The following is a 24670-nucleotide window of genomic DNA, read 5'->3' on the forward strand; positions in this document are numbered from 1 at the left end:
CGGACATGTTTTTCAAATTCTTCCTCTATTAATAGATGGTAGAAAAAAATGTTAGTAGTGTTTTTATATTTACAAAAGAACAGAAACTTAGCAATGCAACATTAATGTTATTACACTTCCAGTTTACTAGGGTGCATGTCTACGGACAAGACATTTTTTCACATTATTTTTATATCCAACTTTGATGGCATATATCTCCAGCTAGGGTACTGCAATATTGATATATGAGGTAGTTTTTGATAATGTATATACTAGAAGAGAACACAAAACACATAATAGCATAAATTTGATATATTTTTCTCTTTTATCACTACACTGAGCACGCTAAAAACAAAAGTACAAAATTTCATAACAAACACATTCCACTTTTTATCATAACTTTGTAACCACTGAAGAGTTTTTGTTGCAACAACCAGTTAAAGAAAGATGAATAAATTGTCTATAACCAGTCAGAGCTCAGACATAAATAAGTCTGAATCTGCTTTTGACTCATAGGGGTCTAAATTTGTAAGTTTCAGGATTTGTCTCCCTTTAATGCAAAACAAAACACGACTTTAATAAGTCAAATATTGTTAAGCAAGAAATGATTGACCAGAATCAAAAAGTTGCAAATATCGACTCCTACAAGTCAATAAGTTACCAAAATTGGTTAACTTCAAGACCCACGCATATTTATAAAAAGGTCATGCATCTAAATCAAATAATGACAACATTGAAAGCCAATGCTTTGTCTTCTAAAGAAAAATATGAATGAGAGGCTAAAAAATGGGCGAATCATGTTAATTAACCTTACAATGCAGCCACCTGGATCCACACTTAATGAGGTAAAACATCTGTGTTTAGTAAGGATTAGATAATTAAATATAGATAGCTCAAGTCCTTGTGAACTCTCAGACAGGTTTATGCTGTCATAGGTGTCGTACTTTGACCACCAAGTCAAGTTAAGTTTTTTCATCAACATAAATAGACCTAAACAAGTCTGTAATTTTGTGACTTAAATAAGTCTAAAATTGAAAACACATTTTTATAATAAATACATGTTTTGACTTCTTTAAGTCAAACACAGAAATCGACTTGTTTATGTCTGAGCACTTACTGATAACAGTGAACCAATAATGTAGTTCAAATTAAGTTCACTTCATACCTGTAGCCGGGGGTTCGGGGGTTCGGACGAACCCCCCTTGAAAACAAATAGCACTGTTAAAGTCAACGTTCTGTTCAAATTGTGACTGTTAAAGTCGAGTTCGTGAGTCCAAATAACCCCGCCTTGAAAATTCCTGGCTACAGGCCTGCACTTATTAACTATCAATTGATAAAAACAGTGTTATTTTAAATGAAACAACATAACATGAAATTTTGCCCATTTTCAGCGTGTATTTTAGTGGGTTTGTTTTCAAAACGGTAACACCTATACATGATATTTGATATTCATTGTTAAACCCTACATTCTCTTCTTCAGTTCAAAGATGCATTACTTATGTTAAGTTCATCTACTTGTCTTTACAAGCCTATAACATAGACCCAATTATGAAATGAACATCTGATCTTGGCTAGGCTTGCCAAGGGTTTCTTTATATGCATGCTGATCTCAACCATGTATTTAGAACTTGGGTATTGGACCATAATTGGTAAATGTCCAATTCTGAATTATTGAGTATTTATTAAGTATACCACATTCATTCTGTGTCAGAAACTATGCTATATTAGATATTTAATCAGACTTAAAATTTATAGATGTATAATACACAACTACACGTAATAGAAATTTTAAGTTGAGTTAAAGTTTAATATAGATCATGTAGATTTTGCTGATATATTAATTTTAGTGATTATTGTGTATGCATTGTGTCTCATTGACATACCCAACATCTCTTTGTATTAGCTCACCTTTCCTAAAAGGAAACGTGAGCTTTTGCCATCTCTTGGCGTCCGTCGTCATCCGTCCGTCGTCGTCGTCTGTCCGTCGTAAACTATTTCAAAGATCTTCTCCTCTGAAACCAATTCAAACCAAACTTCATCTGATTGATTCCTAGGGTATTTAGAATAAAGTTTGTGTTTTAATTTCTATTTCATCAAAAAAACATGGCCGCCATGGCTAAAAATAGAACATAGGGGTAAAATGCAGTTTTTAGCTTATAACTCAAAAACCAAAGCATTTAGAGCAAATCTGACATGGGGGGTAAATTGTTTATCAGGTCAAAATCTATCCGCCCTGAAATTTTCAGATGAATTGGACAACCCGTTGTTAGGTTGCTGCCCCTGAATTGGTAATTTTAAGGAAATTTTGCTTTTTTTGGTTATTATCATGAATATTATTATAGATAGAGATAAACTGTAAACAGGAAAAATGTTCAGCAAAGTAAGATTTACAAATAAGTCAACATGACCGAAATGGTCAATTGACCCCTTTAGGAGTTATGGCCCTTTATAGTCAATTTTTAACCATTTTCCGTAAATCTTAGTTATCTTTTACAAAAATCTTCTCCTCTGAAACTACTGGGCCAAATTGAACCAAACTTGGCAACAATCATCATTGGGGTATCTAGTTTAAAAATTGTGTCCAATGACCCGGCCAACCAACCAAGATGGCCCCCATGGCTGAAAATAGAACATAGGGGTTAAAATCAGTTTTTGGCTTATAACTCAAAAACCAAAGCATTTAGAGCAAATCTGACATGGGGGGTAAATTGTTTATCAGGTCAAAATCTATCTGCCCTGAAATTTTCAGATGAATCGGACAATCCGTTGTTGGGTTACCGCCCCTGAATTGGTAATTTTAAGGAAATTTTGCTGTTTTTGGTTATTATCTTGAATATTATTATAGATGTAGATAAACTGTAAACAGCAATAATGTAATGCTTGGGGTATACAATGTTTTTTTATACTTTCATCATAAATTATATTATGAACATGAGACAAACGAGACATTTCAGTGTGTCCACTCTTGTTTTTGCTTTTGAAGAAGATATGACAGAACCATTTATATAAATTGAAAACCCAAAATAATCATTGATGAAAGATTTAAGCAAAAAAATTAAAGTGAGCGATTCAGGCTCTTGAGAGCCTCTTGTTTATACATTTATAACCTTGCGGAAACAAAGGATATTAAGGGGAAGTATATATGTAATATTACATGTGGATTCTGCTTGTAAAAACACATGATATGCAGAAAGACAAAGTACACATTATATAGGGAAAATCATAAAAATGGCAGATATTTTTACTTTATGAAGATTTTCTTAAATTCATTGGTCCACAGAATTTAAAAAAAAATCTGCGATTCAAAAAATGAAGACAAATCCATTTGTGCAAAGGAAGTCGGTAGCAACCGTGCTAGTTTTCAAGCTATATCCTCTGGAAGTTTGATTTTTAGCGGAAAATTAAAAAATATTTGGCGACGTTATTGGTGTCTACTGCAACGTCACCATAATCATGATAATGTCTACTCTATAGCGCTATTATACGGTAAAGTATCGTATAAACTCAAATCATGAGTGTGCGTAACACATTTTCCTAAGCATTGCAAATGCTAAAGTATAATCGATTGATTAGGAAATAAACTGACTAATTTTTAAGGATATTTCTGCTGCAAAAAAAAATGCAAATTGGCAAATAAATATACCATGTATATATATATATATATACTGTGAAAGAAAATTCCTCTATAAAGACTTTAACTCCATCTTTTCTAGAATAGACAGGGTTCAATATCTTTTTTTAAATGTTTGTATTTGTGAATTTGTTCTAATAATTATGAAACAAATATCAAGTGTTGTTTAAACAGTATTTATTAATGAAAAATTACAACAATAGAGTATTATAATATTACATGAAATTCAAATATATGGGATTCAGAAAGAAGTTTTGCAAAACTTATTAAATTAGTCTTCCAAATATCGAGTGAGAAATTGTTCAGGTTAGCACAGCGTTGACGGAATTATTTTATACATATTCAAAACTTCGGTTATAATTATTGGGATTGCGTTTACATGTCTTATTTGTTAAATCTTATCTGTGTTTGTATTTGAAAAAAGTAAATATAATTTTCTGCATCTTTTCATTTTGATCATTTCTAGCGCTATACAAGTTCTTACGGAGAAACCCATTCTATTTGTCAGGTTCACACACGTGCACATGACACAGCTATAATTTTAAAATTTCTTGTCTCAATCCCCTTCCTTTTTTTTGAATACACGACAAAGCATGATATAATGTTTGCTGGAGTTTCAGTAACAAAGGAAATAATTTCTTGTACCATTATTTGTTAAATATCCACATGATCATGATGTACGACTCCCAAAATATAAGAAATCTGCATATGCATAATTATTATCTTGAGATTTTTTATGGCTGTAATAAGGTCTATAGAAGAATCCGCATATGAAATTCAGCAAAATAAAAGAGATAGTTTTTTTAATATAACTTCCCGTTGCACAGATCATCGCCTGTGTTATGCCTTAGCATTGTGTATATATTGTAATGCTATAGCCGTATTGTATATTGTAATTCTATAGCATTGTGTATAGTGTAATGCTAAAATTCAGCAATAAACTCAGGACTTCGGGAAAATTTGGAGAGCCAACAACCTTGCTTCAGAAGTTGGCCAGAAGACTGTTCATTATGTAATGCTATACGAGTTTACCTTTTGTATAGAGCCATACAAATTGGTGTGCCTGTATCTAATGCAAATGCATTTTTATACGACCGCAAAAATTGAAAAGTTTTTGGTCGTATATTGGTATCACGTTGACGTCGTCGTCTGCGTCGTCGTCCGAATACTTTTAGTTTTCGCACTCTAACTTTAGTAAAAGTGAATAGAAATCTATGAAATTTTAACACAAGGTTTATGACCACAAAAGGAAGGTTGGGATTGATTTTGTGAGTTTTGGTCCCAGTAGTTTAGGAATTAGGGGCCAAAAAGGGCCCAAATAAGCATTTTATTGGTTTTCGCACTATAACTTTAGTTTAAGTATATAGAAATCTATGAAATTTTGACACAAGGTTTATGACCACAAAAGGAAGGTTGGGATTGATTTTGGGACTTTTAGTTCAAAAAGTTTAGGAATAAAGGGCCACAAAAGGGCCCAAGTAAGCATTATTCTTTGTTTTCGCACCATAACTTTAGTATAAGTAAATAGAAATCAATGAAATTTAAACACAAGGTTTATGACCACAAAAAGAAGGTTGGGATTGATTTTGGGAGTTGAGGTCTGAACAGTTTAGGAATAAGGGGCCCGAAGGGTCCAAAATTGAACTTTGTTTGATTTCATCAAAAATTGAATAATTGGGGTTCTTTGATATGCCGAATCTAACTGTGTATGTAGATTCTTAATTTTTGGTCCCGTTTTCAAATTGGTCTACATTAAGGTCCAAAGGGTCCAAAATTAAACTTAATTTGATTTTAACAAAAATTGAATCCTTGGGGTTCTTTGATATGCTGAATCTAAAAATGTACTTATATTTTTGATTATTGGCCCAGTTTTCAAGTTGGTCCAAATCGGGGTCCAAAATTTAACTTTGTTTGCTTTCATCAAAAATTGAATAATTGTGGTTCTTTGATATGCCGAATCTAACTGTGTATGTAGATTCTTAATTTTCAGTCCCGTTTTCAAATTGGTCTACATCAAGTTCAAAGGGTCCAAAATTAAACTAAGTTTGATTTTAAAAAAAATTGAATTCTTGGGCTTTTTTGATATGCTGAATCTAAACATATGTACTTAGATTTTTGATTATGTGCCCAAATCAGGATCCAAAATTATTATATTAAGTATTGTGCAATAGCAAGAAATTTTCAATTGTACAGTATTCAGCAATAGAAAAAAATCTTCAATTGCACAGAATTGTGCAATAGCAAGAAATTTTCAATTACACAGTATTGTGCGATAGCAAATATTTTCAATTGCACAGTATTACACAATAGCAAGACATATCTAATTGCACAATATTGTGCAATAGCAAGAAATTTTCAATTGATTGGAGTTATCTTTCTTTGTCCAGAATAGTAGTTGAATCAACTTAATGCATTGTTTTATACAATATACAATGTATATTCACTTTTACTACCAACTGATAAATTAAAACAATCTTTACCATTCAGTGATAACAAGCACCTTTTGTTACATTTTAATATTTTATGATGTATTTAAATGAGTAGTTATTGTTGAAAACTCCATTAGAAATTTGAATTGAGATCAGTTTTGGAAAAAGGGAAAGGGGGATGTGAGAAAAATGGGGGGGAGGGGGGTTAAATTTTTCTCATTTCAGATTTCATAAATAAAAAGAAAATTTCTTCAAACATTTTTTTGAGAGGATTAATATTCAACAGCATAGTGAATTGCTCAAAGGCAAAAGAAATATTTTAAGTTCATTAGACCACATTCATTCTGTGTCCGAAACCTATGCTGTGTCAACTATTTAATCACAATCCAAATTTAGAGCTGAATCCAGCTTGAATGTTGTGTCCATACTTGCCCCAACCGTTCAGGGTTCAACCTCTGCAGTCGTATAAAGCTGCACCCTGCGGAGCATCTGGTTTTTAATATAATATCAACATAAGGAGATGTGGAATGATTGCAAGTCAGACAACTGTCTGCCACAGTTTAAGGAAGATCTGTTTTTTTTTGCTCATCTGACCTGAAAGGTCAAGTGAGCTTTTCTCATCAATTGGCGTCCGCCGTCCGTCCGTCGTTGTCGTTTGTTAACCTTTACAAAAATCTGCTTCTCTGAAACGAAAGGCCCAAATTTAACCAAACTTTACCACAATCATCACTAGGGTACATTGTATATGGGTCATTTAAAAAAAATGTCGAATTTTCAGTACACTCGCTAAAATTTGTATTTCTAATGGAAATTTCAGTTGTAATGGTTTAAATGAAAGCTTCTCGGATTTGTGATTCAGAACATTAATAATAAACACACATTACATCTATTTTGATAAGATTAAACTGCATTTAAGTCAGATTTTGGGGGTATTTGTGTGCGTACATTGTCGGAAAAACACATTTCAAATGACTTTTTTCCGATTTTCTGATAGCCTTGATATCTGCAAAAGGGACTTCTTAAGAACGTTAATTATAATTCTAACGAAAATTCGTAGCTTCTTTATCATTGTATGTTACAGACTATCTACAAACTAAATTCAATCAGCGTACAGAAGGTTACCTTTACTTAAATCAGTCGTTAAATTATTCCCCCTATGAATATTGAATCAGTCAGTGTTGATTTCAAAATGCAGAGTAATCTTTACATTTAAAACGCCTCGTTTCTTGAACGACAGTGTAGAGAAAAGAAATTTCAAGACATTTAGTGAAAAAAATAGAGCGTACTTTTTTTCATTTCTATGCTGTTACCAACCATTTTGATTAATTACACTAACAGTATGGTTGTAAAAAGTGCAATAACGTGTTGGAAACCAAAGTCACAATAGAAAGCCATAATCACTTCACCAAAGGGAGTAGTTATTTCACAACAACAATCAAAAACGAAGAAATTTGTCTATCCTGTTATGTCTATCCTGCAGTTACTATGGTTGCTATGGTTAGAGTAACAGGATAGACAATTATAGACAAAAACGTCGTTACATTTTTTTATTTTAACATGTAGGTTGAAAACGAATGGAATATATTATTGTTTGAACTCATTTTAAGGTTATAACGTCTTAATCTTCCGAATTAAGCATTTGCAAGTGCAATACTGATATCGGTAACAGGATAGACAAAAAGGTAACAGGATAGACTTTTATATAGTGATATATCAGAAACGTACGTTCCTGTTACCAACAAAATAAAGAGAAAAGTAAATTAACTTATGAGCGATTTACTTGATGTTGGATTTATTTGAAAGGGTGAAAAAAGGCCGAACAATATAAATTGCTGTCTTAGACTTGCATTACTGGTAGTAATTTTTACAACCTTTGAAAACCAATTTTTAGAGCCATTTTTCAGTACAACCTAGAAAATTGGCAAATAATCTATTATTTTACAGAATGAATATATATAGAAGTTTATTCTCTTGAAAACCATCTAATTGGTAACGTAAAACAAGCTTAACATTTTATCTAAACCTTTTCTTAATAACCCAAAATTTCTTTTGAAAATGGTAACAGGATAGACAAAATATTGTACCACCGATCAAAAAATGTTTCAAGATATTCTTGTATGACATCATTAAGATTGCATCTTTTAATATGTTGTTCTTAAAGTACTGTTTGTTTTGATTTGCTTATAATGTAGAGGGTTGTTTGAATAAGTAACTTTTAATAAATTTTTCAATTTCAAATTTCAATTTTGAAAATGACCCATATATGTGTCTGATGACCCCGCCTGCAAACCAACATGGCCGACATGGCTTAAAATAGAACATGGGGTAAAATGCAGTTTTTGGCTTATATCTCTGAAACTAAAGCATTAGATTTAAATTTTTCAGAAGAATCCAACAACCCATTGTTGGGTTTGCCCCTGAGTTGGTAATTTTAAGGACATTTTGCTATTTTTATCATATATTGGTATGACGTTGGCGTCGTTGTTGTCGTCGTCGTCGTCCCAAGACACATTGGTTTTCGCACAATAACTTTAGTTTAAGTGAATGGACCTCTATGAAATTTTACCATCAGGTTCAATACCACAAAAGGAAGGTTGGGATTGCTTTTGGGGGTTATGGAACCAACAGTTAAGGAATTGGGTGCCAAAAAGGGGCCAAACATAAACATTTTTGTAACTAATCCAGACAATAACTTGTGTGTTAGTGTATGGATCTCTCTGACATTGTTCCACAAGGATCCATATCACAAAGGGAATGCTGGGATTGATTTTGGGGGTAATTGCCTCCAAATTTTAGGAATTAGGGGCAAAATAGGTGAAAAAAAACAAGCATTTTTCTAGTTTCATGACAATAACTTGTCATAATAAGTGTATGGATCTTTCTGAAATTGTACTACAAGGTTCAATATAACAAAGGGGAAGCTGGAATTGAGTTTGGGGGTAATTGCCTAAAACATTTGGGAAGTAGGGTCCAAAAAGGGTCCAAAAATAAGCATTTTTTTAGTTTCAGGACAATAACTTGTGTATAAGTGTATGGATCTTTCTGAAATTGTACCACACGATTCCTTACCAAAAAAAGGAAGGTTGGGAATGATTTTGGGGGTTATGGCCCAAACTTTTTAGGAATTAGGGGGCAAAAAGGGGCCAAAAACAATACTTTTCTATTAATACTTTGTATAAATTGCTTATTTCTTGGTCAAACAATTTCAATGGGGTTTTATTCTTGAATTCTTGGGGTTCTTTAATATGCTGAATCTAACTGTATATTAAGTTTTTGAAAAATGACTATGTGTATTTCAGTTCCGATCAACTGTCATTAATTCAGGTTCGTTTTATTATGCATACATTTCACAGATAAATTCAATATTGAAATATCAAATATTAATACGTGTTTATTTGCTTTTTATCTCTGCAATTTGCACGATTTGCACTGCTAAACAATGTTCATATACAATGTTTACAAAAATGCATTATCTGAAGTTAATAACTTCTGACAATCTAGGCACACCTCCAGAAAGGCACACCTCAAGAGTCGTGTCTATTTATAATTATTTTAATTTTCAACAAGAAATTTAGAATTTTAAAAGCATGGGTGTAAAACGCACACTCTTAAAGTACATCCATTTTTTATCAATAGATATCTAAAAATGCCACATTCAATCCAATACTAATTAACAACCACATGCACACATATTACCTTAAATTAGGGTAGAGCGAAGCAGTCCATAGCTTTTTAGAAAGCTCAGTTTCAACCATGGTTCTAAATTTAGATTTTACTTTTCCCAAAAATTGACTCCTAGCTGTTTCTTTTCTGCACCTTGAGAACTTTTGATGACATTGATTTGACTTATTCTGAGATTAATGTCACAGTGCTCAATTCTTAGTTTCTGTGCAATGTTTTGTGGATTGAATCTGGTTTTTGTTGTTGCTATTAGCTTTAAATTGTTCTTCGATAAATGTTGCAGTAGTAGTTGATCACCCTGTAGTGTATTTAATACTTTTCACATAAATATAAAGTATCCTAAATTTTCAATTGCATAAAAAACGAGACATAGTCTAACGTCTTTCTAGTTCAAGACACAAATTAACATGCAATATACCAGTAATTATTTGTAACCTACACATTTATGCGACACTGTGATTTTCATACAAAAGTGAAACTATGATTTTTCAAATAATATTTAGGGAGCAATTCTGAGTTTGATATGACTAGAAGCAGAATTGTCACTGTTTTTTAGCTCACCTGGCACATAGGGCCAAGTGAGCTTTTCTTATAACTTTGCAACCGTCGTACGTCGTCCATCGTTAGCTTTTACAAAAATCTTCTCCTCTGAAACTACTTTGCCAAATTAAACCAAACTTGGCCACAATCATCATTGGGGTATCTAGTTTAAAAAAAGTGTGGCGATACCCGGCCAACCAATCAAGATGGCCTCCATGGCTACAAATAGAACATAGGGGTAAAATATAGATTTTGGCTTATAACTCTGAAACCAAAGCATTTAGAGCAAATCTGACGCATGGTAGAATTGTTTATCACGTAAAGATCTATCTGCCCTGAAATTTTCAGACGAATCGGACAACTGGTTATTGGGTTGCTGCTCCTGAATTGGCAATTTTGAGGAAATTATACCTATTTTTGGCTATTATCTTGAACATTATTATAGATAGAGATAAACTGTAAAACAGCAATAATGTTCAGCAAAGTAAGATCTGCAAATAAGGTAATATGACTAAAATGATCAGTTGACCCCTTAAGGAGTTGTTGCCCTTGATAGTCATGTTTTACCAATTTATAAAAAAAATTGGAATCTTTTACAAAAATCTTCTCCTCTGAAACTACTATCTGTCCTGAAATTTTCAGATGAATTGGACAACGGTTGTTGGGTTGCTGCCCCCCAATTGGTAATTTTTAAAGAAATTTTGCCGTTTTTGGTTATTGTTAATTTTGGATAATGTTTATCAAAGTAAGATCTACAAATAAGTCAACATGACCAAAATGGTCAGTTGACCCCTTAAGGAGTTATTGCCCTTTATAGTCAATTTTTAACAATTTTCATTAGTTTGGTAAATTTTTGTAAATTTTTACAAAATAATTTCCTCTGTTACTAATGGGAAAAGTTCATTGTAGATAGATATAATTGTAAGTAGCAAGAATATTCAGTAAAGTAAGAATTTAAAACACATCACCATCACCAAAACACAATTTTGCCATGAATTTATCTGTGTCCATTGTTTAATATGCATATAGACCAAGGTGAGCAACACAGGTTCTTGAGTGCTTCTAGTTTGTTTATTTGGTTATAAATTTGTTGTTTAAGCGTTTCACTTTCTGTTGAAATTAAAACCAGTCAGTTTGAAGTCATATTGTGTACCTGCTCCTCCTGCTTGTCTAAACGAAAAAAAACAGTGGCAATAGAGTCAGACTAACGCACAATAGTATACTCAGATTTCTGATTGGAATCATTCTCATAATTTCTTTGAAGTTTTATTACAAGATAGCACAGGAATACTTGTTTGGACTCATGATAGACCGCACATAGTCATTTTTCTTTCATGTGCCTATTTCCTGTCCTTGTAGTAGGGGACATTACTTGTGTAACTAACGACACACATTTTTATCTTAAATTTCGCTAGAAGCGTGGAATTAAGTATACTTCCAAATTCGCCTTAATTCATAGTATCATAAGTATGATCAAAACATGTGTAAACCAAATCAGTCAGATAAGTTTTGCTTGGCTAACCATATAAATGCATTCTTTATCATAAGTTGATGGAAGTTAGCCATATAAATGATAAACTGCTGATGTTTTTTTAAATGTTTTGAAGCAATGGATTTGAAAAGTATATCCTAATGTGTTTGAACTATTTGTTATCTGGTGACTACATGTAGCAAATATTTCAGGAAAATTTGTAATCTGGTGACTACATGTAGCAAATATTTCAGGAAAATTTGTAATCTGGTGACTACATGTAGCAAATATTTCAGGAACATTTGTAATCTAGTGACTACATGTAGCAAATATTTCAGGAACATTTGTTATCTGGTGACTACATGTAGCAAATATTTCAGGAAAATTTGTAATCTGGTGAATACATGTAGCAAATATTTCAGGAACATTTGTAATCTGGTGACTACATGTAGCAAATATTTCAGGAACATTTGTAATCTGGTGACTACATGTAGCAAATATTTCAGGAACATTTGTAATCTGGTGACTACATGTAGCAATTATTTCAGGAAAATTTGTAATCTGGTGACTACATGTAGCAAATATTTCAGGAAAATTTGTAAACTGGTGACTACATGTAGCAAATATTTCAGGAAAATTTGTAATCTGGTGACTACATGTAGCAAATATTTCAGGAACATTTGTAATCTGGTGACTACATGTAGCAAATATTTCAGGAACATTTGTAATCTGGTGACTACATGTAGCAAATATTTCAGGAACATTTGTAATCTGGTGACTACATGTAGCAATTATTTCAGGAAAATTTGTAATCTGGTGACTACATGTAGCAAATATTTCAGGAAAATTTGTAATCTGGTGACTACATGTAGCAAATATTTCAGGAAAATTTGTAATCTGGTGACTACATGTAGCAAATATTTCATGAAACTTTGTAATCTAGTAATTACCTGTGTTATAGCTATTATCTTGTAATTACAAGTGGCAAATATTACAGGCAGATATGCGGAATCTGGTAATTACATTACAGACATTTGGCAAATATTTTATTTTTTAGGCAAATTTGTAATCTTGACACATTTTTTTGCCCCTGTGGTAGCGGAGGGGGCATTAAGTTTTACCCTTGTCTGTCTGTTAGGTCCATCCGTCAAAAAGTTGATTTCAGTACTCAAACTTTAGTTTACCTCAACCAAATGTTATAATGATAATAATAATAATAATAAATTCTTTATTTAACGAAGGTAACTCATTTGACATACAATTGTTAATCTCACACAAGGCCTTCACACATTTAAATGAATAATTCATATAACAATCAATGCATATAGAACGTACAATAATCAATAGATATGTACACAATAAAAAATATATATACACAAGCATGAAAACAGACTGTAGAACTAGCATGGCAAGAATGTCCTAAAAAAAGTTTGTCTACTCATTTTGTTTTATGATAAAGAGATTAGCACATTTCATCTTAAAGCTTTCTATATGTCTGAAATCCTTTATATCATTTGGCAAATTATTCCAAATGATTAGACCAGAATATTGAAAAGTCTTTTTGAAGTATTCAGACTTTGGCCTTGGTATATGAAGATGTCCAGATGTTGTTGACCTAAGAGAATAACTATATAGATCACTGCATGCAGTAAATTTACTTGTAAGATAATCTGGCGCTAGTCCATTCATACATTTTAACATTAAAATGGCTTGAAAATATTTTATCCGAGTGAAAATTGTCATCCAATTAAGTTCTTTAAAACTTTTATGAAACTAATTATACGCAAGACTTATTACCACAAAATACAGATCAAGTTTGAATTTTGGTGGTGTCACTTTAACCGTTCTTGAGTAATGCCCCTTTACAAATGGAAAAATTGCTGATTTATTTTTGTTTCCATTCTCTAACTTTAGTTTGCCTCAACCAAATGTTATAAAAGTAATACACAGTACTTTTTACAACAACACTCAGATCAAGTACAAATTTGGGTAGCGTCACTTTTACGGTTCTTCAGTTATGTCCCTTTATAACTTTATATGATATGCAAGCGGGGGCATCATCTGTGTCTCATGGACACATTTCCAATTTATTTTTAATGCTTTCTTTATAATTGATATGTAATAGACTTGTATCTTTTTCAATACAACATGGAACATAAAGTAAAAATGATTTAGTTACGTATTGACAATCAGAAGAATTTCTTGAATAATGGCACCTCTTTTAGAAGAAGAAGAGAATTATATCCGATTAGCCTTGTTATTGAAAGGAGTGTCACCAAGAGCAGTCCGTACTGTCTTTGACAAGGCATTTCCACCTACCTATCTCCCATCAACATTGAATAAAAACTACAATACTCTCTACGACTTGTATTTAAAGAGAATCTTGAATCAGACTCAGTGGAATCTGTCGTCTCCAAAAAATGGTAAGTATTTTATATGTCTACGGTATTGTAGTTTAGCTTCCTTTTAGGTTTGTTAATCTGATTAAGATACAGATGTTGTGGCCTAACTTTGCTTATAAGTATCCAACAACATAAGTCAAAGACAAACTGACAATACCATGGCAAAAACAAAATAATAAGCTAAACAAATAAACAACATTGAACAACAGAATGCAAAACACAGGAAAACATTCATTTTTTTTTTACAGGGGGCGATTGAAGGTTCTTCGAAAAGGTAAGTAGATCGGATCTACTTACCTTTCCGAAGAACCTTCAAGCCTTAAGCGGCCCCCAGACCTCCTGCCAATTGGGCTTATATTCAACTTCGACATCAGTCTAGCTACGCCACTAGATCCTGCTCCACTTGTGGCCCCGTAATGTTAGGTTGTGTGGGCAATGTATTTATTAAGGTCCCGCCTAGTGGCAGGTCACACTACTATAGTGACCAGTTTGTAACAAATTGTGTCCGCTCTGTTTCATGGGAACCCTTATAATTTCATACTTTATACTTGACATGTATATTAACCAACAACAGAGGGTGTCTCATAATGTTTGTATAACTCCTTGGGTCAAACTTCAAGGTTAAAATTTTTGATTTCAGTTGACAACCACATGTCGAATGGTATATATCGTCTGCTCTACATCTTTTAAACCGTTATGTTTTCAAAATTTATATTGACATTTGACATGTATATTAACCAATACTAGAGGGTGTGTCATAATGTATGTACAAGTTCCTAGGTAAACGATAACACTTGTACCAAAAACATAGAATAAAATCACTCTCCGCACATAACAAGACTATGTAATAATTTTTAAAAAGTGCTTCATATTAGCTTATCCATACACATATTTTACAACATTGACAAGAAAACTGATGCTGATGCTGATCATCGTCACTGTAGTCCTTAACATTTGTTGCAGAAATTATCCGTCTTTTTCCATAAATCTGTACAACTGGCTTAGTATGAGTAATAAACATGATATCATGTATCCATACAAAAGTTTTACCACACGGAACCTGATGCTGATTATTGTCATTGTAGTCATTAGTTTTGTTCTCTTTTGAGTAAATATATGTGGAGATATTTCTACATGTTGTGTTTTTAAAGATTAAAAAAAAAAATAGAAAGGGAGATTCAATTGGCAACATAACAAATTTAAACTAAAGTTAATTCAATCAGATGTAATTTGTCGAGCCTAGGACTACTGAAGTACAGATTTCCACATGATAAAAGTATTTACTGAAAAAATTAACAGACTTTAGGTAAACACAAGCACTATTTGATCTAGTGAATACAGATACTGTACAAATATCCAACAATTTAAGGGCATAAATCTTGCTTGACAAATAATGCGAAATAACCTGTCTATTTTAAGATTTTTTCCCTTGTATATTATATTTCTAAAATTTAAGGGTAAAGTATATCTGGTGTACTGTTAAATATCACTTGTAACCTACTCGATAGTGATAGTGCCCTTATCCTAACATTTTACCTAAGATCGAAAATGAATAATAAGAATTCATGACACTCAACAATTTATCCTGTTATCCGTTTCGCATCCGTTCGAGCTATCCGTTAAGGTGTGACCAAGGCTTTATAAATAATATATCTGTTTAAGGGGAAATAACTCAAAATAAACAAGAGACCAAAGGACATAGAAATTAATTATTAATTTCTGTTCAAAAGAGAAATAACTCAAATTCATAAAATAAAAATTAATTTTGCTACTGAAAGGTCTACAACGCAACAACGAGAACAGTTAAATTCGTGAAAATAGAAATTGACCTTCATTTAGTCACAGGAAACAACAGATATCTAAATTTGACAAGATTTCGTCAAAGCGTTTTCATGCTTATGAATGGACACTGATTGACAGAAAGTTTCTCATCTAGATGTAGTACATGGTGAATTTCATTAAATTTGTATTACATACATGGTGCTGTATGAATTTATATATCAGTTACATTTACTTGGGCGATTCTGTATTTAGTGATATGAATAACTGTTGACGTTCAATGTCTTTTGATACAGGTGTACCTGATTCCAAAGCTTTTGATGTAACATTGATGATCTGTTTGATCAGAAACTTGACATCTGTCAATCCACCAATCAAGGGATATGACAGTCTACCACTACCAGGGGAGACAACTCCTGGGTCTGATCTTGCCAGGATCAAATGGTACAGAAATATATTAGCTCATCATGATAGTAACACTATGTCAACAGTTGATTTCAATACAGTATGGACAAGTGTAGCAGATGTAAGTAAATTCTTAATAAAATAATAATGTTGTATAATGTCGTACCTAGCAACTGTAGGTCTGTACAATTTCAGCAATGAGAAAAACCCATACTGTAAAGTAAACTATAAAAAGTCAAGGCTTGATGAAAACAATGTTAAAAAGAAAACAAACAACCCAGTTTATTAATGCAACAACAAATGAAACAAAAGTTTTAGACAGCGATCACAGAAAACCACTAAATTGATGGCTCCTGATTTGGGATAGACATGTAAAGATTGTGGTATTGTTAAACAAGTTTGTGAACACTCAGTCCGTCTCAGTAGTGTAAAAGAGAGGCAAAAGATACTAAACTCCTAAGTCCTAAAATGAACTGACAACGCCATGGCAAAAAACAACCATGTAATTTATGTAACAGAATAACATTACACCAAACTATAGAAAATCAGTTGAAAAGGGATTGACTCATCAGATAGACACAACAAAAATATGGTAAGAGTAAAGAAAAAAGCACATTGAAAAGTACATACAGTACTGACAACTTATACTAATAAACTGATACATGAAATATATTGTGCTTCCCAGACTAAGATATCAATCAGTACAAATCATCCAGTAAGTTTAGTGCAAAGACATCATCTTATTATAAATTGGTCACAATTGCAATTAATTGACTCAAATGTTGGCATATGTTTTTTACTTCTCTTCCTTGGACATATATTTCCTGAGGTTTTTTTCATCATGATATATTTAAAATCTATACCTGACCCAAAATAATTACTACTTATTTATAAAGATTGCAGCTCTGTTTATTGTAACTCTTTGAAATATTTATTTACAGGCTATAAGTCGATTGGGTGGTGTGCCAATGAATCAAGAGTGTCAAGAGCTAAAGGTGAAAATTGTAGATCAGTCTAACCAGGAAATTATGCTGGAAATCAAACAATCACAGGAAGAAATGAAGGAACTGAGACGAACAATGGATATTGAAAACTCAACCATCAGGGAAAATCTTAGAGATTTGCAAGATTCCCACAGTACATTGCAAACAGAACACTCAAGCACTACAAAAAATCTGATAGGTCTGAAGAATTCCCATAGAACTTTACAAAATGAACACGCAAAACTCACAGAGATTTTAAAAGACCCAATACCCTGGAACATAAGAGGTATATATTATAATAGTATTACAAGAAGATATAAGGTAGTACTATACTGGTTATTCATGGGTCCTTATACAAACAGCTTCTTGAAGTTCTTCTATATTTTCAATGTTATCGATTTTTCAATCCAGTAAAATTTTGAAAATATTACCGGATTACGTCATTGTATGTTGGATTTATCATAAATATTAGGAGGGGAAAATAACACTCTGAAATAATATTAGCAATTGAATTTTGTTTTTGCAAGAATCATTCTTAGCGTATTTACATGTAGTTTAGATAGTTTAACTGAACATGTTCAATGCATAAATCAAAACAGGAAAAACATTTATATGCTTAACAATGCAAACAAGGTAGATAGAGTCAACTTAGTTTAGACAAGGATATTCACATGATTTGATAGCTGAATTATTTTGTATCATTTAGTAAAGATTCCTTATGCTTTGAAGTTTCAGGATTCTATGACTGCAAACAAAAAACCCTAGAGGTTTTTTTATATTACAAATTAGATAAGCTATGTGGAGTAATAATGTTAATCGGGTAATTCTATAGTCCTTCCTATGTGTCAATTCAAAAGATCATACCATATGTCAAATAAATTGTCCATACCTTATGTCAAGTCAATTGTCAATACTTTATGTCAAGTCAATTGTCAATACCATATGTCAAGTCAATTGTCAATACCAAATGTCAAGTCAATTGTCTATACCATATGTCAAGTCAATTGTCCATACCATATGTCAAGTCAATTACCCATACCTTATGTCAAGTCAATTGTCAATACCATATGTCAAGTCAATTGTCAATATCATATGTCAAGTCAATTGTCAATACTATAGGTCAAGTCAATTGTCTATACCATATGTCAAGTCAATTGTCTATATACCACGTGTCAAGGCAATTGTCTATATACCACGTGTCAAGGCAATTGTCAATACCATATGTCAAGACCTTATGTCAAGTCAATTGTCAATACTTTATGTCATGTCAAATGTCTATACCATATGTCAAGTCAATTGTCAATACCATATGTCAAGTCAATTGTCAATACCATATGTCCAGTTAATTGTCCATACTTTATGTCAAGTCAATTGTCAATACCTCATGTCAAGTCAATTGGCCATACCGTATGCCAATTCAATCGTCCATACTATATCTCAAGTCAATTGTCCATACCATATGTCAAGTCAAATGTCCATACCATATGTCAAGTCAATTGTCCATACCAGAGGTCAAGTCAAATGTCCATACCATACATTTCCATATGTCAAGTCAAATATCCATACCATATGTCAAGTCAAATGTCCATACCATATGTCAAGTCAATTGTCCATACCATATGCCAAGTCAATTGTCCATACCATACGTCACGTCAATTGTCCATACCATATGCCAAGTTAATGGTCCATACCTTATGTCAAGTCAAATGTCAATACCATATGTCAAGTCAATTGTCCATAAAATATGTCAAGTCAAATATCCATACCATATGTCAAGTCAAAAGTCTATACCTTATGTCAAGTCAATTGTCCATACCTTATGTTTCAAGTTAATGGTCAATACCATATGCCTAGTCAATTGTCCATACCATATGTCAAGTCAAATGTCCATACCATATGTCAAGTCAAATGTCCATACCATATGTCAAGTCAATTTTCCATACCATATGTAAAGTCAATTGTCCATACCATATCTCAAGTCAATTGTCCATACCATATGTCAAGTCAATTGTCAACACCATGAGTCATGTCAGTTGTTTATAACATATATAAATTTAATTGTCTATACCAGACATTAAATTTCTGAGTTTGACTGTCCCTTTGGTGTCTTTGGTCAAGCCTTTTGTCCATACCATATGTCTAGCCTTTTGTCTATACCATTTGACAAGCAATATTTTTTTACCATATATGTCAAGCATTCCTTAACTTTTATCTTAATAAATAAGTATTCAAAGAATTGTCAATTCTTCTTTTTCAGAACAAATTAATGAGGAATTAGAAAATTGGAAAAAAGATGACAAAACATTTATAGAAACAAACGGAGCAAAATGTGTATTAAAGTGCATTAAAGAAAATGGTTGTGTTGTTGTCACAGCAAGTTCTGGTAGTGGAAAATCATCATTGGTGCGTCACGTGGCTTTACAGATGCAAAATGAAGGGTATGAGATTTTACCAGTATCAAATCCTAAGGAAATCATCAAGTGGTACAATCCAATTAGAAAGATAGTGTTTGTAGTGGATGATTTTTGTGGAACATATAGTTTAAATCCAATGAAGTTTGAAAACTGGAAAAATTTGATGGACAAAATCAAAGCATTAGTAGAAAAGAAACCAGTGAAGTTAATTATGTCTTGTAGACTACAGGTTTATAAAGATAGGCAAATGGAATCATTGTCATTCTTTCAAGCATGTGAATGCAATCTTCAGTCTGCCGATATGTGTTTATCTAAAACAGAAAAACAATGCATTGCTGAATCTTACCTGAAAACATACGCTTCTGATATCAGTGATTTGTATGACATGTTTGACTGTTTTCCTCTTTTGTGTCAATTATACAGCAAAAATCCAAAACTGAACATTGTAAATGTCTTTACAAATCCATTTACAGTTTACAAAGAAGAGATAGATAAATTACAGACAGAGGGAGCACATGTCAAATACTGTGCACTTGCTCTATGTGTAATGTTTAATAATCAGTTGAAAGAAGAATGGCTTACTGAACATGTGGATGAAAACATCAAAACAATTATAAAGAACACGTATGAAGCTTGTAAAGTGTTGGAAGGAACGTCACGATTGGTTTTACGTGATGAGCTGGATTCACTTGCACATACATATATCAGAAAGGATGGTGAAGTCTACAGAACTATACATGATAAACTGTTTGACTTTCTTGCTTTTTACTTTGGCAGTGTGATGATTTATTGTTTAATTAAAAATGCTCACAGTCGTTTTATTCGTGAACGGTTTTCATTTGAAAGAAAAAGCAATAATGATGAATTGACAATTATTGTACCAACGAGATATCAGCAAATGTATATACACAGAATGATAGATGACTGGTCAAGAGGAAAGGTAGTGGATGTCTTCTGTAACATCAATATGGACGATTGTATCTTCAGACAACAATTCCTAGTACATATAAAAGGCTTAGCAATATCACAACAAAAACAATTGTCCAGTTTATATGACATTGATAACAAAAGTACTCCATTGACACTATGTTGTTTTAAAGGAGATATTGATTTTGTTAAATGGTGTATACATCATTGTGTCAGTAATGTAAACCATTGTCGTAAAACTGATAAAGTATCACCTCTTTACATATCATCTGCATATGGATATACTGAAGTAGTTCATATGTTAATAAACATAAAGGCAGACGTAAATACGTGTAATGATAAAGAAGTTACACCTCTGCACATTGCTTGTCAGGAAGGACATACTGAAGTAGTTAAGATTTTAATAAACAATAAGGCAGACATTAATAAGTGTAAGGATAACGAAGCATCACCTGTGTACATTGCTTGTCAGAAAGGACATACTGAAGTAGTTAAGATGTTAATAAACAATAAGGCAGACATTAATAAGTGTAGAGATACTGGAGAAGCACCTCTGAACATTGCTTGTCATGAAGGACATACTGAAGTAGTTAAGGTGTTAATAAACAATCAGGCAGACATTAATAAGTGTACAAATAAAGAAGTATCACCTCTGAACATTGCTTGTCAGAACGGACATACTGAAGTAGTTCAGATGTTAATAAAAAATAAGGCAGACATTAATAAGTGTGATGATACAAAAGTATCACCTCTGTACATTGCTTGTCAGAATGGACATACTGAAGTAGTTAAGATGTTAATAATCAATACGGCGGACATTAATATGTGTAGAGATACTGGAGAATCACCTATGTACATTGCTTGTCAGAATGGACATACTGAAGTGGTTCAGATGTTAATAAACAATACGGCAGACATTAATATGTGTAGAGATACTGGAGAATCACCTCTGTACATTGCTTGTCAGAATGGACATACTGAAGTAGTTAAGATGTTAATAAACAATACGGCAGACATTAATATGTGTAGAGATACTGGAGAATCACCTCTGTACATTGCTTGTCAGAATGGACATACTGAAGTGGTTCAGATGTTAATAAACAATACGGCAGACATTAATATGTGTAGAGATACTGGAGAATCACCTCTGTACATTGCTTGTCAGAATGGACATACTGAAGTAGTTCAGATGTTAATAAACAATAAGGCAGACATTAATAAGTGTAGAGATACTGGAGCATCACCTCTGTACATTGCTTGTCAGAATGTACATATTGAAGTAGTTCAGATGTTAATAAACAATAAGGCAGACATTAATAAGTGTAGAGATACTGGAGAATCACCTCTGTACATTGCTTGTCAGAATGGACATACTGAAGTAGTTAAGATGTTAATAAACAATAAGGCAGACATTAATAAATGTGAGGATGAAGAAGTATCACCTCTGTATATTGCTTGTCAGGGAGGACATACTGAAGTAGTTCAGATGTTAATAAACAATAAGGCAGTCATTAATAAGTGTAAGGATGAAGAAGTATCACCTCTGTACATTGCTTGTCAGGATGGACATACTGAAGTTGTTAAGATGTTAAAAAACAATAAGACAGACATTAATAAGTGTAGAAATACTGGAGCATCACCTCTGTACATTGCTTGTCAGGTAGGACATACTGAAGTAGTTAAGATGTTAATAAACAATAAGGTAGACATTAATGAGTGTACATATACTGGAGCATCACCTCTGTACATTACTTGTAAGGAAGGACATACTGAAGTAGTTCATATCTTAATAAACAATAAGGCAGACACTAATAAGTTTAGATATACTAGAGAGTCACCTCTGATCATTGCTTGTTACCAAGGCCATACGGAGGTAGTTCAGATGTTAATAAACAATCAGGCAGACATCAATAAGTGTACAAATACAGGATTATCCCCCATATTTATAGCACGTTATCGAGGTCATGCCGATGTTGTTGAATTGTTATTAAAACAAAACAGATTGTAACATCAAATTTCAGGAATGACCCCATTGTATCTTGTTGGAAGAGAAAATTATACACATATTGTACATTTATTAGCGATATGGAACAAACAATCAATATAATTCTAATGCACATCCATGATAACAGTGATTCAAGAACTGAGTGACCACTATCACTTCAAATATAACTTAACGGTTTTATTTCACAATGATCAAAATAATGCAATATAAACTTTTTGACATGTTGATGTACATGATTTATGTCAGAATTGATTTTATAAATCCAATGAATAAAGGGGGATGTTGGATGTGATTTATTGCTAAAATTGGAAACCATCAACCAAAAGATTATTGATTGTTGATTGCTTAACGTCAACCAAACGACCTCTAGGGGGAAACATACAATTTTCAACAGAAAAGACAGTTGATGTATAAAACATGTCTTGATCTCAATCATCCTGGGTCATTTAAGTTGATAAAAAATTGTAAATAAATTAAAAGAAACAATCAAAGAATTGACATACACACCAAATACCAAAATAACAAAACATTGACGAGGTCCCTGATTAACGACGGGTTCTCAAATATGTGAAGGATTATTGATACAGGTTTAAGCTTACTGCCGAAAAGGCCATTTGAGTTCTTGCCATCACAAAGTCGTTTTATCCTAATGTCAGAAAATTATAATACATAGATAGAACCTGACATGAGCGTAATGACCAGCAAGATAAGATCTACAAATAAGTCAGCATTGTCGAAATGTCAGACGACTCCATATTGGAGTTATTGCCCTTTGATAATGATTTTTATTAATTTTAACCGTTTATGCATAATATCTGAAAAATCTATAATAGACAGAAATCTATAATTAGCAAAATTGATCGCTGAAAAAATATCTACAAATAAACCAACACTGTCGAAATCATGTCGAACCTCCTGTTATAGTTGTGGCATTAAACGACGATTTGTACCTATGTTGCGTTTTTGTCCAATATCTGAAAAAATATGATGGATAGGAAGTGACAACAATTATACACAAGTTAAGATCTATGAATAGGTCAAATTGTTAATATCTTCTGAGGACTAAAGAGGTAAAAGATACCAAAGGGACATTCAAACTCATAAGTCGAAAAGTCGAAAAAAAAACTGACAACGTCATACCTAAAAAAGCAAAAAAAAGAAAAATCAACAACAGTACACAAAACACAACATTTAAAACTTAAGACTGAGCAACACGAACCCTACCAAACACTCGGGTGAGAGCAGGTGCTCCGGCAGGGAAGCACCTGCTCCAAATGTGGCATCCTTCGTGTAGCTCATATTTGTATAAACTCGGTGAGTAGTAACACTTTAATGACGATTTTTACCGGTTGTTGCCTAATATCTGGAGAGAAAAAAACTAAAATAGATGTAAAGAAACTTGAATTAGTAAAAATGAGCATGAAGACAAGATCTAACAAATATGTCACTGACCGAAATCTTTGAAAGATTGATAAACACTTTAAATAGACTGAAAATTATTTACAATCAGACAAGATTAACAAATCAGACATATTTTGACAAAATAGTTTGTAGACTTTTTGTAAGAGTATTTGCACGTAAGTGATGGTTTTCATACACTTTTTTGTGGTTTTGGCAAAAATAAAATAAGATAGAGAAAAACTATAAACTGAAACTATAATACAGCTAAGAGAAATAGTAAATAGCAAAACCGCTCTGTACAATTAGATCGATATCGCCGAACCACCAGATTGATTATAAGGTTTAATGGCCTGAAATGACGGTTGTTTTACTTACTGGAAAATTTTGATAGATGGGTATAAAACTGTAAACAGTTCGTATGATCACCAATACAAATTCTACAAAAGATTTCACTAAATAAGATGTACAAATAAGAAGACATAACGGATTGCAGTCAAAATCAATATGGCATAGATTTACCAGATGGCCAATTCAGACTCTTGGGAGATTCTTGTTTGTGATCTTAATTCTTTCCCCTTTTAGTCTTGATAGTTGACCAACAAATCGTATTTAAAAAAAAAACT

General features: G+C 32.6%; 2 protein-coding genes across 2 annotated transcripts in view; one reads left to right on the plus strand and one right to left on the minus strand.

The window, feature by feature from the left end:
* LOC143049634 (centrosomal protein of 162 kDa-like) overlaps nt 1–24670 on the minus strand; it is a 247218-nt gene that overhangs the window by 145519 nt on the left and 77029 nt on the right. The gene's annotated exons all lie outside the window — the stretch shown is intronic.
* LOC143048759 (uncharacterized) lies at nt 13941–22919 on the plus strand. Its single transcript, XM_076222631.1, has 4 exons — nt 13941–14019; nt 16209–16438; nt 17259–17586; nt 19558–22919. The coding sequence occupies exons 1-4, from the start codon at nt 13941–13943 to the stop codon at nt 22647–22649; spliced, it is 3729 nt and encodes a 1242-aa protein (XP_076078746.1). The 3' UTR covers nt 22650–22919.

The sequence above is a fragment of the Mytilus galloprovincialis genome, chromosome 10, assembly GCF_965363235.1.
Source record: "Mytilus galloprovincialis chromosome 10, xbMytGall1.hap1.1, whole genome shotgun sequence".
NCBI classification, from domain to species: Eukaryota; Metazoa; Mollusca; class Bivalvia; order Mytilida; family Mytilidae; genus Mytilus; species Mytilus galloprovincialis.